The sequence below is a fragment of the Anabrus simplex genome, chromosome 1 (genome assembly GCF_040414725.1).
Source record: "Anabrus simplex isolate iqAnaSimp1 chromosome 1, ASM4041472v1, whole genome shotgun sequence".
Taxonomy (NCBI): domain Eukaryota; kingdom Metazoa; phylum Arthropoda; class Insecta; order Orthoptera; family Tettigoniidae; genus Anabrus; species Anabrus simplex.
Genome location: NC_090265.1, coordinates 1,228,079,099 through 1,228,096,751, shown reverse-complemented (window position 1 = coordinate 1,228,096,751; position 17,653 = coordinate 1,228,079,099). Strand labels below are relative to the sequence as shown.

At 42.6% G+C, this 17,653-nt stretch overlaps 1 protein-coding gene across 2 annotated transcripts in view; it reads left to right on the top strand.

The window, feature by feature from the left end:
* Positions 1-17,653, top strand: part of LOC136877776 (very long chain fatty acid elongase AAEL008004) — a 163,049-nt gene that overhangs the window by 117,366 nt on the left and 28,030 nt on the right. For both annotated transcript variants that reach the window (XM_067151992.2, XM_067151999.2), the window contains exon 7: positions 4,138-4,243. In XM_067151992.2, coding sequence (XP_067008093.2) covers positions 4,138-4,243 — 106 coding nt within the window. The remainder of the gene's footprint in view (positions 1-4,137; positions 4,244-17,653) is intronic.

The following is a 17,653-nucleotide window of genomic DNA, read 5'->3' as shown; positions in this document are numbered from 1 at the left end:
CTGCTTCTTTTTCAAAGCCCTCGATTCTTATCACTGCAGACTGATTTTTATACAGATTGTAGATTATTCTTCGTTCTCGGTATCTGATCCCTATCATCTTCAGAATCATAAATAGCTTGGTCCAATCAACATTATCGAATGCCTTTTCTAGATCTACGAATGCCATGTACGTGGGCTTGTCCTAGATTCGATCCTCTAAGGTCAGACGTAAAGTCAGGATTGCTTCGCGTGTTCCTACATTTCTTCTGAAGCCAAATTGATCTTCTCCCAACTCAACTTGTTTTTTCATTCTTCTGTAAATAATACGTGTTAAAATTTTGCAGGCATGAGATACTAAACTAATGGTGCGGTAGTTTTCACACCTGTCAGCACCGGCTTGCTTGGGAATAGGTATAACAACATTCTGCCGAAAATCGGATGGGACTTCACCTGTCTCATACATCTTGCACACTAAATGAAATAACCTTGCCATGCTGGTTTCTCCTTTTTTTTTTTTGCTAGGGGCTTTACGTCGCACCAACACAGATAGGTCTTATGGCGACGATGGGATAGGAAAGGCCTAGGAGTTGGAAGGAAGCGGCCGTGGCCTTAATTAAGGTACAGCCCCAGCATTTGCCTTGTGTGAAAATGGGAAACCACGGAAAACCATTTTCAGGGCTGCCGATAGTGGGATTCGAACCTACTATCTCCCGGATGCAAGCTCACAGCCGCGCGCCTCTACGCGCACGGCCAACTCGCCCGGTTGGTTTCTCCTAAGGCAGTCAGTAATTCATAGGGAATGTCATCAATTCCAGGTGCCTTGTTCCTATTTAGGTCACTCACAGCTCTGTCAAACTCTGACCTCAAAATTGGATCTCCCATTTCATCAGCATCAACAGCCTCTTCATGTTCCAGAACCAAATTATGTACATCTTTACCTTGATACAACTGTTGGATATGTTCCTGCCATCTTTCTGCTTTGTCTTCTTTCCCTAGAAGTGGCTTTCCATCTGAGCTCTTAATATTCATACACCTAGATTTCTTTTTTCCAAAGGTTTCCTTGATTTTCCTGTAATGAACCTGATACACCGGTGAAACACTAAATGCGAAATATGCCGTAGGGAACCGTTACTCAGTTGGTAAAGGCGCGGCGGAAAGGTGTTACGTGTGAGGTAGGAGGTTCGTGTCCGGGGCGATGAGTCCAGATTTTTGAAATATTTGTTTAATACGTACTGCATTTAGTGTAATTTCAATACCCACTTTCATGCGAACTGTTTGTTAGTGAGTGTGTTTTGTGGCCCTAGGAGGGGCCGATTAGTTACCAGAATGGACTCATACGGACCGAAAATAATAGGAACAGAACTGCCCTGATATTGTTTTATTGCAGCAAATACTCGATGTGATGACCGTTTTGGTTTATGCACATTCGGGCGCGGTGTCCAATTGATCGTCTTGCGCGCTGAAGCATTCCAGATGTAATTGCTCGGCAGGCGTCCGCGATGAGTTGCCGGAGCTGGTCGGAGTTTTTCGGCACTTGAGTGTAAACGATGTTCTTCAATTTCTCCCACAAGGGGAAGTCTAACGGAGTTAAATCAGGTGATCTGGCGGGCCAAGAAACAGGGCCTCCTCGTCCTATCCATTTCCCTGGCAGTTTCTCGTTCAGATGGTTACGAACGGGTAAAGTCGAATGTGGTGGAGCTTCATCCTGTTGCAACCACATCGTCAAACGATCGTGCAAGGGCACATCCTCCAGCAGCATTGGGAGTTCCTGGCGCAGAAAGTGCAGGTAGCGTGGGCCCGTCCAATGGAATTCAAAGAGATAAGGTCAATCAGCGATCCCCCAAGATTACACACCACTCATTCACACCCCATTGTACCTAATGGGCCGCCTGTCGCACCCGGTGAGGATTTTCTGGATTCCAATAGTGCATCTTGTGGCGATTGACGTTTCCATTATTGTGAAAACGCGATTCGTCCGGGAACAAAACGTGCGATGTGAATGCTGCATCATTGTCCAGCCTGCCTAATAGCCACCGATAGAACTCCATTGGAGCTTCGAAATCCTGCCCATGGAGCTCTTGGTGTAGCTCAAAATGGTATAGGTGAAATTTATGTTCATGCAGTATTCGCCAACAGTCGGCTGGCTGGTGTTCATCTGTTGTGCAGTTGCCCTTGTACTGATGTGTGGGTTATAACGAGCTGCCTCCAGAACGGCCTCTTCTGTTTCAGCCGATGTAACTGGCCTATCGTTTAGTGGTGGCTGCTTGGAAATCACACCTGTTGTCTTTAGGCGTCTTTCAATATGGTGGAATGTCGTAGCAAGCCGGGTATCGCCTGTCGGGATACGGTTCCTGGTACAGACGTACTGCCTCGCACGTGCTTTGTCTTGCTTCCCCATAAAGGAGGAGCATGTCAACTTATTCCTCTGTTGAAAACATGCCACATGCCAAATGACAGCAGAGATTACATTCAGGCGCTAAACAGCAGAATGTGCTCAGGGCACAAGATGAAAATAGCGCCGTTGTACTGTTTGAACGTGGCAAACGTGGGCCTGTGTTTACGTATTCATATATCATACCGATGCAAAAATATTTGGACGACGAAAGATTCGAACCGCCACCGGCACATTCGGTCGATTGCTACTCTAACGCCTAACCACATCCGCTACGCTCGACCGCCGTGAACATGCTGGTAGTATGACGAGAGTTAAGTATATACGCCCTCCGGTTTAGTGTTTAATACATTAATTACTGAACTCTTACCTAGTTTTACGCATTGATTCTCCTCTTCATTACACCCGGTCACGAGGCACGACTCATTAACATAGTTACATGGTCAAGGGATGTCGCTACATGATTTCAAGGCGTTATGTTTGCGAGCGAACGATATAACCTTGTGATAGGGTTCAGAGTCGTGTGCAGAATGTGCTCACTAGACATTAAGACCATAGAGTACGCCTACAGAGGAATAGCCACTTTATAGCCATTTTGCACGTTAGTTGGGTTGCATAAAACGACAGTGGATGCGGCTGAATCATACGATATAAATAGTAAAATAGGGACCTAACATTAGAACTGTCCGCCTCTGTGGTGTTTTTTTTTGCTATGGGCTATACGTCGCACCGACACAGATAGGTCTTACGGCGACGATGGGATAGGAAAGGCCTACGAGTTGGAAGGAAGCGGCCGTGGCCTTAATTAAGGTACAGCCCCAGCATTTGCCTGGTGTGAAAATGGGAAACCACGGAAAACCATCTTCAGGGCTGCCGATAGTGGGATTCGAACCTACTATCTCCAGGATGCAAGCTCACAGCCGCGCGCCTCTACGCGCACGGCCAACTCGCCCGGTCCTCTGTGGTGTAGTGGTTAGTGTGATTAGCTACCACCCCCGGGAGGCCCGAGTTCGATTCCCGGCTCTGCCAAAAAATTCGAAAACTGGTATGAGGACCTGGAGCGAGATCCACTCAGCCTTGGGAGGTCAACTGGGTAGAGGTGGGTTTGATTCCCACCTCAGCCATCCTGGAAGTGGTTTTCCGTGGTTTCCCACTTCTCCTCCAGGTAAATGCTGGGGCGGTACCTAACTTAAGGTCATGGCCGCTTCTTTCCCTCTTCTTTGTCTATCCCTTCCAATCTTCCCATCCCTCCGCAAGGCCCATGTTCAGCATAGCAGGTGAGGCCTCCCTAGTTTTACCTTCCCCAGGAGCTGAAGGTAAAACGATAACGAGTGATGGTAAAGTTAAACAAATTGTTTACTATTTTAATGAAAATTGGCCGGGCGAGTTGAACCTGCGGTTAGGGGCGCGCAGTTGTGAGCTTGCATCCGGGAGATAGTGGGTTCGAACTCCATTGTCGGCAGCCCTGAAGATGGTTTTCCGTAGTTTCCTATTTCCATACAAAGCAAATGCTGGGGTTGTATCTTAATTAAGGCCACGGCCGCCTACTTCCCACTCCTAGCTATTTCCTAATCCCATCGTCGCCATGAGATTTTTCTGAGTCGATAGAACGAAAAGCAGCTTTTTGTAATGAAAATTGCTTTCAAAATTGAAGTTAGAGTTTGTGGTAACCTTATAAAATGTATACAATTCATTGTATGTAATAATGAATGCTAACTCCTCTTCTAATAGTACAGTATGATTACATGTGACATTTGATGTTTTAGGTATTTTTCGTGCTCCGCAAGAAGAATAGGCAGATCTCGTACCTACACCTGTGGCACCACACTATGATGCCTATCTGCGCATGGATAGGCACTAAGTTCCTTGCGGGTAAGTACGAAAATCTCTCATTTGTATTAGTAACATCGGACTTCCAATTACATCTATAATAGACCTCTTCTGAAGAGAAGGGAAACCAGCTTGGTTTTAATTGTTTAATTTTTATCATTTACTTTACGTCGTACCGACACTGGCAGGTCTTATGGTGAAGGTGGGATAGGAAAGGGCTAGGAGTTGAAAGGAAACGACCGGGTTCTTAATTAAGGTACGGTCTTAGCATTTGCTTGGTCTGAAAATGGGAAATCACGGAAAATCATCTTCAGGGCTGCCGACATTGGGTTCTAACTCACTATCTCCCGAATGCAAGCTGACAGCTACGTGACCCCAACCGCGCAGCCACTTGTTCGGTCAGCTTAGTTTGTGCATTGTGAATTGTGTGAATCATCAGTTCATATGCTGGTACCTCCCCCCGTGGTAATATTTTATTATCCATTGAACGCTTGCAGTATCCATGAGTTGGCTGTACGGTGCGCGTTGTGATGCTATTAAACTGAATAACTAGAGAAATGGTGGGTTAAATGTCCGTCGTCGGCCGACCAGACCAGACAAAATGTAGAGACTGCATTTTAAATAAACAACTCCTTCTGTTTCTTCATGGATGTAGTATTTTTGCGTGTGTCTCTTGGCACAAGACAGAACAAAATGTACAGTATTCGGGAGATAGTGGGTTCGAACTCCACTGTCGGCAGCCCTGAAGATGGTTTTCCGTGGTTTCCCATTTTCACACCAGGCAAATGCTGGGGCTGTACCTTAATTAAGGCCACGGCCGCTTCCTTCCCAGTCCTAACCCTTTCCTGTCCCATCGTCACCGTAAGACATATCCTTGTCGGTGCGACGTAAAGCCAATAGCAAGAAGAACAAAATGTAGCTTCCACCGATGTCTATTTCCATTTATGGCTGTGACAATATGGAAGCTGCTGAGATATGGGTGGTGCTGCCATTCGGAGCACAACTAGTGTCTCTGAGCGTTATGAAAAGTGCTACTGGTAGCGTGAGTTGCGTTGAAATAGCACTTTCTGGCCCGGTTAGGAAAGCAACGGGAAACTACCTCAATCCTCAACCTACATATTACACCAAATTTTTTTGGTAGTTGCTTTACGTTGCAACGACACAGATAGGTCTTATGACGACGATGGGACAGGAAAGGCCTGGGAATGGGAGGGAAACAGCCATGGCTTTAATTAAGGTACAGCCCCAGCATTTGCCTGGTGTGAAAATGGGAAACCAAGGAGAACCATATTCAGGGCTGCCGACAGTGGAGTTCGAACCCACTATCTCCCGGATGCGAGCTCACAGCTGCGCGCTCCTAACCGCACGGCCAACTCGCCAGGTACGACAAATTTTGGCGCCACCATCATTGTTTGCTGTTTTCCTGTAACTGCACATCCCTTGATGGCGATATTAGAAGATCGTTCGGGATGAAAACATAACATAGGACAAACTGTGGCAAATATTCATTTATAAGGAGAGGAATTAAGGAATGGAATGATTCATCAAGGGGAGTGTTGGATAAATAAACTACGGCTTCCAGCTTGCCGAAAAATGTTTCTGTGTTAGTGTGATGTTAAAAAGAAAGGAAAGAAAGATGCTTTTACACTTTACGTCCACTCTAATGTGTACATCATGTTCATGACTTCACTAACTCTACCACTGCAATCAATCAATCAATCAATCAATCAATCAATCAATCAATCAATCAATCAATCAATCAATCAATCAATCAATCAATCAATCAATCAATCAATCAATCAATCAATCAATCAATCAATCAATCAATCAATCAATCAATCAATCAATCAATCAATCAATCAATCAATCAATCGTTAATCAGTATTTGGTACTGCCGCCCATGTGGTAGATTACCTATCAATTGTTTACCTAGTCTTTGTTAAATAATTCCGAAGATCTTGGACATTTATCGAACATTTTCCTTGATACATTATTGAAAAAATAAAAATTCGCAGCCTGTTTCCAGTCATTCGACCGGTTCAGAAATGGAATGAATTACGCCCCCATCTAGGGGCTGAAATGTGCCGGCTGCCGAAACCTGTCGCACTCCTCTGGGGCAATGATACGTTATTCCGTTCCTTAATTCCTCTCCCCATAAATGACTATTTGCCCCAGTTTGTCCTCTTGAATTCGAACTTTATTTCCATGTTATGATCCTTCCTGCTTTTAAAAGCTCCACTCAAGCTTATTTGTATACTAATATCAGTACCCCTGTCATTCCACTAGGAACATTCCGTTTAGTCTAGCAGCTCGCCTCCTTACTCTCAAGTCTTATCAGCCCAAACATTGCAAAAATTTAGTAACGTTACTCTTTTGTCAGAAATCACCCAGAACAAATCTCGCCGCAATTTCCTATTGGATCTTTTCCAGTTCTCGTATCAAGTAACCTTGGACATCGTCAAAACAAGCTCATGTCTATTTTTTTGACTAGCTTTCGAGCAAGTTTACACTACATAAGGATACCGAGGGTGAAACACTCGCACATCCTTATGAAGGTAACAAGTAGTAGCCCGACAATTCGTTAAATGACTCAGCAGTGTATAAAATATCTCCCTCAACCGGGAAGGGATTCTGTGGAGTTCTTGAGTCACATATCAGACTACCTTCTTCAGACCACTAGTTATGGCTTAGTCCCACAGTTACACGCAGAGAGAGAGAGAGAGACTCCGAGTTCTGACGAAGTACAAAATACACTGGCTGACGAAAATAATGTTTCTTTTATAGACAGCCGGCCAGATGGTGACTACTTACAGGTAGTGCCACCTTCACAATCGAGGGAGGGTAACAACCCCAAAACTAATTTTATCATTACTGCATAAGGTTTTAAGGACCGAGCTCGATAGATCCAGTCACTTAAGTGCGGCCAGTATCGAATATTTGGAAGATAAAGGGTTCGAACCCCACTGTCGGCAGCCCTGAAGATGGAATTTTTATGGTTTTCCATTTTCACACCAGGCAAATGCAGTCTAGCTAGTTTCATGAAAGTGGTTGACATATGACTAGTAATGCCATTCCTTATTTAGCCAGTCCCTGTGATGAATGGTGTGAAAGTGTTACCTGTAGAAGCAGTTATTGTATATATTTGTGCGGGCTTGGCAGATTGATATTATGTAATAGCACCTTCTGGCTCGGCGATAAGGGAAAAGACAAACTACCTCCCTACGTTTGCCCATGGCACCTGACAATGAAACTCAGGAATGAGGACAAAATCATAAGGCCACGGCCGCTTCCTTTCCACTCCTAGCCTTTTCCTGACCCATCGTCGTCATAAAACCTATCTGTGTCGGTGCGACGTAAAACAACTTGTAAATATTTCAAGGGGTTTTGGTAGATGACACGCAGAGTAAGAACAAGAGGGGTGGACTACATATAGGAGACAACGTGTTTTCATGTCACTTTAATAATAATAATAATAATAATAATAATAATAATAATAATAATAATAATAATAATAATACCAGATCCATCTTCGGTGAGTGCGCTTACAGGTATGTCTTCAGGTTGTGAACTTTAATATGTTTAACCTGGCGGGTTGGCCATGCGGTTAGGGGCGCGCAGCTGTGAGCTTGCATCCGGGAGGTAAGGGGTTCGATTACCAGTGTGGGCATCCCTGAAGATGGTTTTCCGTGGTTTCCTATTTTCAAGCCTGGGAAATGCTGGGACTTTACCTTAATTAAGGCCACGGCCGCTTCCTTCCCACTCTTAGGCCTTTCCTATCCCATCTTCGCCATAAGGCTTATCTGTGTCGGTGCGACGTAAAAAACAAACTGTTAAAGAAAGAATATATTTCATTCTTACACCGACCTGTATGAAAGTGATGGACATATGACCAATACTAGTAATGCCATTTTTATGCTGCCAGCCCCTGTGATGAATGGTGGGGAAGTGTGGCTTGTAGAAGCAGTTAGTGTATATATGTATTTGTGCGGGCTTGGAAGATTGATATTTAATAGCACCCTCTGTCTCGGCGATAAGAAAAAAACAAACTACCTCCTTACGTGTGGTCGTGGCACCTGACAGTGAAAATGGAGAATGAGGACAAAACTGTTATTATTATTATTAGAATAAGTGGAAGATGAAATCGAAAAGGTTCACGAGCTATTGGAATACCCGTGTCTTACTGTTAAGTTTCACTCATGGTTACATATAGGATAATGTTCGTGATGAATCTTTGAAATACTTATCACGGTCCGGTAAAGCATGATGAAGACCTATGGAGATAGCTAGAGGCATCTGTTGAGAACTCAGGGAACTATTAGTAATGTTGAGATCACCGTCGTCTCAATCTCTATATACTGCCTGCTCTGTGCCGTGAGAATTGCGTTTACAGCGACACTGCAAATGGCAGCACTTACCGCACCCAAAACACATGTTGGTTAAATGAGAGATGGTCCGTAACACCAATACAAAATTAAAAATAATCCTTAACATGTTACTAATTGAGAAGATAATGCACATACAGAAACTAACAGTTTACATTTGAGCTTGGCTTAAGATATAGAAACGTAAAATATATAAAATCTTACCAGTTACAGTAGATATATTAGGACCATCCCTTGCTGCATGGTACATACCAATTTCAGAATGTTCTCGACACGTGTAACGGAGCACTTTTTCCGTACTTTTCTTACTGTTATTTACCAACAGTGGACGCAAAAAATATTCTGTCACCATTTGGCTGACCCTTTGTTCATGACCAGTTTTCAGGATACGTTTTATAGCACACAATGCAGTGCGTGTGTTCGTCATGTCATTAAATCCACCACCCAATCTCACTGAACTAAACAGATCTATTGAGTCTCCAGAAAATCATCTAGTGAGAACATAAGATAACCGATTTTGTAACAGATAAGGCACACATTCCACTAATAGATTTCACAGTTAGCGAGACAGCATCTGCCATCTCATTAGACACTTTAGTTTTTCATGTTTTGATTCCAACTGAATTATTTTAACGTACTCGATAAAATCATAATTCATCCACTGTAAGTATTTTATCCGCTGGTGAATAGAAATGCACACAATCTGGATTGTTTTGCCAAAAGGCATTACAGTAATCATTCCTGAACTACAAGGGATAGATCGGAGACTTCTATGCCCTTAACGAGGAAGTAGGCAGTAGGACATGAGAACTTCTTTGAAAGTCGGATTACAAGAAAACACAACAGTTTATTCGCGAGAGTATTAGATTTTACAATATCTGTCCCGCATACGCTTTCAACATTGACTACGCAAACGAACTTGTCACTAGTTCGGTTGTAGAGGAGCCGTACCCAATTAGCTATTTAATCAGCGATCACTGTTACACTCCTCTCTGTTGGTCTGAGAGTTTTACATTCAGTTCTAAGTCTTCCCTTCACTAATTGGGAAACCCCGACAAACACAATCAATATTTTCCATTTAGGATACCTGTCCAGAGTACTTTGTGACGGAGCTGACACTAGACCTGGAATCCTGCCATATTCGTAACCGTTTGGGATACTATTCCCCACGCCACATAGTACCGCGTGATTTGTTTTGACTGTCCGGATTTTATCTTGCGAAAATTATGGATTCGATTTTAATAATCGGTCGTTTATTCCATTATATTTGGTTGCTTCCTTTACTTTATTCAAACGATCGATTTCTGGGTTGTCTTCGAATTGTCTCTGCCGTATTTTAACTTCATTATGGTTAGTCATCAGCTGTTATCGCAGTCTCAGAATTCTTATTCGGAGCCTCTAATGTCTGATTTTCTGATCACTGCTGTCATTCTTACTCGTTGGAATATTGACTTGGATTGTAGTGATGGGACATTCGATTCATTTTACTGAATCGATTCATTTGATTCCGTTCACGTTACTGAATCGATACAGTGATCCGATTCACGGCTCATTGGTCACCGCTCCTACTGCATCTGTGTAGTATGTGCTGGTAAGACAGCAGCAACAGCATTCAGTGCTCGCAGCTGCCATCTGGTCTTCATACTATGAACTCCTTTCTTAGAAAAAATGCTAGTTACTCTAATACATCGAAGGTTTCCGGCGACGCAGGGTGGGAAAGGTTAGGATTAGGAAGGTAGCAGCCATGCCCTGAATTAAGGTACTGTATGTCTCGCTGCAGTGAGCCGATAAGGAGCCGTGCGTATCTTGTGTCTCACTGAGCAGGCTCGTTCACGATTCTTTCCGTGTGCCATGGCTCACTGTATGTCTCGCTGCAGCGGAAGCTCGGCTCTCCGCGTGTCCAGTGAGCCGATAAGGAGCCGTGTGTATCATGTGTCTCATTGAGCCGCGCTCGTTCACGATTCTTTCGATCTGCCATGATTCACTGTCCGCTGGGAGCAAGCTGAATCGTGTGCCGTGAGCTCGCCGTTTCTGTGAATCGATTCACTCGGACACTTGAATGAATCGATACACTGCTTCGAATCATGCATTCAGTAGCCAACACTATTGGATTGATACATCGTTGTTCAAATGAATTTCGTACTCGTCATCCAATGTATTCCCTGCGGTTGAAGAGCTTGTTTCATCAGAGATTTCTTCCGAAGAAATATCTTGTCGCTGTCTGGTCTTTCGTGGAGCTATTTTTCTGGTATGAAGGTAATGGAGATAATTCGAAGACCGACTAGGCACGCTCACTGGCTTCAATATATTTTTCTTTAAGTTTTATCTTTCATCTCCATCTCTAAAATTCAGGCTATAAACACGGGAATAATCGGATGGTATCCACTGATTACCTTTGGTTGATCCTTGCCTTGACAGAGCGTTAAGCCAATTTTCCCAAAGTTCTTTACTTGGGGGATAACAGGAATCCTCACACCTGAAGAATTTGGATTTCCTGCTTTGATATGCAGAGAGGAAAACAAGAATTAATCATTTTACAATCAGAGACACACACACAAATGCTCGATGCAAACGCACTGGAACACAATAACGTGGGCACGGAGATAAGTTGGGTGCGTTAGCTGGCGCCCCTAGCGGAGGTTCGTGACACTAAGAGCTCACGCTGAGAAGCATGTTAACCGCATAGCATAGAGCAGGCAGTATATAGAATTGAGACGGCGGTGGTTGAGATGCATTGTGTCTGCAATAGGGAAGTTCACGATACTTATTCAAAGATTTATAACAAACTTACCTGTATCACGAATATACTCCCCGTTATCCTACTTACCGGGCATGTTTGGACTTTCTTGATTATAATATTCTAATAATAATAATAATAATAATAATAATAATAATAATAATAATAATAATGGTATGACTTCAGCTACCGCGTTGCAGACGTTTTTGACTACTTGTGTTACATTTTACTCTACCAGGAGGCAGAGTAACCGGAACGCTGATGGGCTATATTATGACTGAATTTTCAGTCAGGTAAACACCATAGTATTTTCCATTTAGACACCGTATTATATGGAGTATCGATTGGAACTGGGTTTCTTCCACCCGTATGTAGTCCTATTAGTTCTGTCGGGACTGAACCCGCAATCTTCTGATCCGATGACTGACAGTCTACTATTAATGTATGGAAAAGTGGGGGAATCATACGCACCTAAGGCTTTTTCAGACAGAAACAGAATGTATATAGGAAATATTGAACTGATACATATATTTAAACCGGAATTATTCAACTTCAATATAATAATTTTGCCGAAATTAAGAAGCAGACATATTCAGGTGAGATTGTGACCAAAAAAGGTGTTTTCGCGTGTTTTCCTGCCCATTCTGGTAATGGCGCATGGTACGCATCAAATGTATTTTTCACAATTACAAACAAATATATGCATTTGATTACTTAGTGTTCGGCTCTATGGCTGAATGGTCAGCATAAAAGCCTTCGGTTCAGAGGGCCTTGGATTTGATTCCCAACATATTCGAGGATTTTAATTTTAAGTGATTAATTCCCGTGCTTCGGGGACTGGGTGTCTGTGCTACTCCCAACATTCTCGCAACTCACACACAACAAACAACACACAACACTATCCTTAATCATAATAGCACGCTGTTTCCAATCAACGGCTGGTATCACCCACCCGTCGGAGGGTCTGCCTTAAGAGGGCTGCATCATGCGATTTATTATTATTATTATTATTATTATTATTATTATTATTATTATTATTATTATTATTATTATTGTCCCCTTCTGTGGTGTAGTGGTTAGTGTGATTAGCTGCCACCCCCGGAGGCGCGGGTTCAATTCCCGGCTCTGCCAGGAAGTTTGAAAAGTAGCACGAGTGCTGGAACGGGGTCCACTCAGCCTCGGGTGGTCAACTGAGTAGAGGTGGGTTCGATTCCCACCCCAGCCATCCTGGAAATGGTTTTCCGTGGTTCCCCACTTCTCCTCCAGGCAAATGCCCGGATGGTACCCAACTTAAGGCCACGGCCGCTTCCTTCCCTCTTCCTTGTCTATCCCTTCCAATCCTTCCATCCCCCCGCAAGACCCCTGTTCAGCATAGCAGGTGAAGCCGCCTGGGCGAGGTATTGGTCCTGCTTCCCAGTTGTATACCCGACCCAGAGTCTGAAGCTCCAGGACACTGCCCTTGAGGCGGTAGAGGTTGGGTCCCTCGCTGAGTCCGAGGGAAAAACCGACCCTGGAGGTTAAACAGATAAAGAAAAAGATGTTTATATTTATTATTATTATTATTATTATTATTATTACTTAATTATGTACTGTAAAGTAATGGAACAAAAAGGAAAATAGCTCAAAATGGCATAAATGTTCACCTTACTTATAGAAAACAATCTTCTAGCAACACAAACGTACAGAAAAGTAGCTGCAAGCATAAAATGATTCAAATTACTAAAAAAAAAAAAAGCATACTTTTGAACGGTGCAGCCAGTCAACGAAGGTCTCGGATTTTAACCACCCACTTTGAACACTTGTATGAAGAACCAATGGGCTCCTTTCTATGAAAAGTATGGTGAAAATCTCTGTTTCGGATACATCAATGCAAGTGGAATGTACGAGGGCAGATCAAAAAATAAGTTGCACTTCCCAGTTATGGCCATTTATTACACCACCTATACAACAGCAACACGACAATAACGATATACACTGTAAAGTCACTTTTCCACATAGTTTCCAAGAGACTCCAAACATTTCTGCGAACGCACAACCAACTTGTCCATGCCGGGTGCAAAGAAATTTCCTCCAGCGTTCTGCAACCACTCGGAGACAGAGGCCTTCACCTCCTCATCGGTCTGGAAACGTCGACCCCGGAGCTCTATTTTGAGCTTACCGAATAGAGGAAAGTCACATGGCGCTAGGTCGGGACTGTAGGGTGGATGTTGGCAGACCTCCAACTTGAAACGCTGCAGCAGTTCTCTCGTTTGGCGGGCCTTGTGAGGTGTTGCGTTATCGTGCAACAAAATCACACCGGCGCTCAATTTCCCCCGGCGCTTCTCTTTAATGGCTTTACGCAACCGGTGCAACGTTTGACAATACGACGCCGCGTTGATCGTCGTTCCTTTCGGCATGATATCCACGTGCAGCAAACCCTCCATGTCAAAGAACACTGTCGCCATAACCTTACCGGCTGAAGGTTGAACCTTAGTCTTCTTCCGTTGTGGTGATGAGGGGCACACCCATTCCATTGATGTTCTCTTTGTTTCGGGGGTGTAGTGATGGACCCACGTTTCGTCGCCTGTGACGATTCGCCGCAGAAACCCGTTGCCGCCTGCGGCATAGCATTGCAAAAATTCCAGGGAGGATTGGAAACGTTGTCCCTTGTGCTCATCGGTGAGAAGACGCGAGACCCATCTTTGACACAGCTTACGATATCCAAGGTCCTCGTGAACAATGGCGAACACACTTCCATACGACATGTTCAGCTGCGTCGCGATTTCTCTCAGTTTAACGCGCCGGTTCTGTCTAATGATCGCATTCACACTGTTGACCTTTGCACGGGTCCTGGACGTTGCGGGCCTACCTTTGCGATGGTTGTACGTGATATCCGTGCGTCCGGCTTCGAAATGCTGACACCACTTTACAATACCTTGCCGGGAAATGTCCCGCTCCCCATACACAGCACTAATTTCACGATGAATGTCCGTGCAATTCTTCCTTTGGCCCATAGGAATCGGATTGTCGCACGCACCTCATATTTGGTGTGAACGTCCATTTGACGCGCCATTGCATTTGGCCGCCATTTACACAATACTAGACGAGACACCACAGCGACCTGCCTAACAGACGTGTGGGCAGTGTCTGTCCCTTTCACCGCTGTGCCCACGTTTGCGACACACAGCGCGCTGCTGCGGCGCGTTAGTGCAACTAACCTTTTGATCCACCTACGTAGATAGAGTATTGAAGTTACTGGATAGGCAATTTTCTTCATCTAAACGATTCTTATGAGGCCTGCTGGTGCTGGGCTATAAAAGAGTTCGGCTGGAGTAAGAATAAAATTCTTCCTGCCATCCTTGCTGATAGTTTCTAGGGTAATACGTAAATTTTACAACAGAGTAAGAATTAATTACTGTGTATCTTTGTTGACTGCATGGCAGCTGAGATAATAATAATAATAATAATAATAATAATAATAATAATAATAATAATAATAATAATAAAGACTGGGCTCCAAATTTCTTTATGAAAAAGCTCAGTACATGGAAGGATCCGCTATTGATTTTGATTGGAAACTTCTAAAGACTAAATTCGTCAAAATTAATCAGGTGAATAAGTTCAAGTACCTAGGAGAAGTAATTCAGCCGTCAGGCTTGGATCGTGAAGCAAATAAGGAGAGGATCTCAAAATTACAAACGGCCTATAGACTCACCTGGAACAGATATAAAAGAAGTTAATATCCAATAACGCAGAATTACGACATTACAACTCACTTATTAAGGGGGTATGGAATCGCCTATCTTTGTTAATTTATAGGAATAATTTCTTGGGAACCATTTTAGGTTCATAACCCAAAATTTACTCTGTATGGAAACAGCTATTCTATGTATACTGAAACGATAATATGTTTTAAACAGGAATATTGGGGGAAATATAACTTTTTCTTACCTAAGGACTTTTTCCACACCGTTTTTCAATATATTATGACCAATAACTTTTTGAAGAAACTACAGATCTACATAAAATTGTTTCCATGTATGTAAAACATTTAAGTAAATATATCCTGCAAGTTTCTTTATTTTAGGTTGAGAAGAAACTGAGAAAATGTTCCCTGAATGTAAAAAAAGTAAATTTTCAGGAAACTGAGTTTAAAGTTAAAACATTCCTGCTCCATAGTTTACATCATCTTCACCACATCTGAAGGTATCCTGCAGTCTTGTTTTGGCACCCCTAATGGTCTGTCATGCTTTTTTAGCTACGTAGTTGTCAACATTATCACATGTGAATTTGGCCTTGTTTTATGACCGGATGCCCTTCCTGACGCCAACCCTATATGAAGTAATCACTATTGCGGGTTTCTGTGGTGGATGGTAGTGTAGTATTTATGTTTTAAAACATTTCGCTTTCCAATGTGACATGTAGGCAGTGTGAGACATATTGGTATTAGTGAGAGAGATATTGTTTCATTGTTGGCTAGCATGCATTCGATGTTCGCATACGCACTGTCAACGGCTTCATTGCTATAAATTTCCTTGACATTTCCCAGAGTGCACTTTTTCGGCCAACTGTAGAAACTAAGTTTTGTAACTTGGTTAAGAAATTAGCTTTAAACGGGGGAAAATGGAGGTTGAGGTGGCTATGATTCTAGGACGAAAGAGTATTTTCTAAATTCAATGGATGTAGTCAGCTCTGAAATGACAATGCGAAGGACATTTACAAGGTTAACCGAATCACAGCGCGGAGCAAGAATGCATGGCACTCAATGTACAAGTATTTATTTGTCCCAGAATGACGTCAGAGTAATATATTGTGACAGCGCTCTTTCTGTCATTATCAAGGTTTAAGTGAGTTGAAACCTGTTCTAATCTCCTTCTAATAGCAATGCTAACTATTTAGTCAATCTAGCTCTTTTGCACAACCATCGTACTATGTTTGTAAACTAGACACACTTCATTGTTTCTCCACTGTGTAATTAGGATGCATTTATTGTAGAATTGTGGTTCAAACACGGAGTCCCCAGTGAAGGGAAATTATGTTTCTATACATTTGTTTGAACGTTTCAGAAGCGATTAAAATTAGTAGTGTGTAATGAATGGCCGATTTAATTATATAAGATATATATATACCTGGTCGCCGTCTAGGATATCGGTTAGCCACACCTCAAAAGAGTATCTGCTTATAGGGAATCTCTAAATTCCCAAATAAACTTATGACCAAAATTTTTCCGGAAACATATCTTTCATTGAGAAAATTCTGAATAGAAACAGATAATTACAATTTTATAACCATATGTATAAAATTAATTTTAAATAAAATACCACTAATACCCCATATAAGAGCCACAATGATTAAGCTGTAGAATGCACAATAATTTGCAAATGTACAACATTCAATAAAAGTTAAGTAAACACTTGAAACTATTTAAAACGGATGTTATTTCTTCGGATAAATGTGTTGAGATTTTTCTATTTAACAGTTCTCTTACTTACACCTACCATGATATAACTAATTAAATTAATTTTTCTTTATTATACCAGGCGAATCAGCTGCCCTTACCAATATTATTTTATGCAATACACAGTTTTATTTACGATCTGAAGCCATCTGTCCTTCCGTAAGCACAGTAAACACACTTAAACGGATATCTTTGTATTTGTAGCCTGTACGAAAACAAGAAGCTGCTATGCCACAACATTACCAAAACAGGAACTACAAATCTACATGATCTGACATGTAAATGAAAATCTGTGGAACACGAAGTGGATATTGCGACCGTGTTAAAATTATCACGCGAGCTGTAATCTACATATTATCCGCACACTTTATCTTGGTGCATTTGTGTACGGAGGTGAGGAGTAGGGAGGGAGCTGTCCCGGTATCGATAGTGCTGCCAACTGAATGAAAATGAAATCTGAATTGAATCGAGAATATGATCGATCGACATTAAATTTCTAAACCGTTATCATCTTAAGCCAACAACTATGTCACATACACATTATATAACATTATAAAACATTTCTCGATGCGAATCTTGTTCCTAGCATGAATTCTATACTTTGGCTTTGTTGTGTAAACAACAACAGTACTAGTACGTAAAGTGTACGCCAGATGTCGCACAACGATGCTTAAGCGATTCATAGTTTGTGTTTCAAAGGTTGACAGTACGAATCTCGAAGATTGCCGAGGTCGACCGATTCAGCACTAGGGTGTAAATGGACCAAGATAAAGTGTGCGGATAATACATTGTGCCGCGGTGCAGTATAATGTGGACGGTAGGAGCAAACTAAATGCCACAGTGCACCAGTGTTACGTGCGGTAGGTTCGAGTCCGGGGCAGGAATTTTATTTTTAT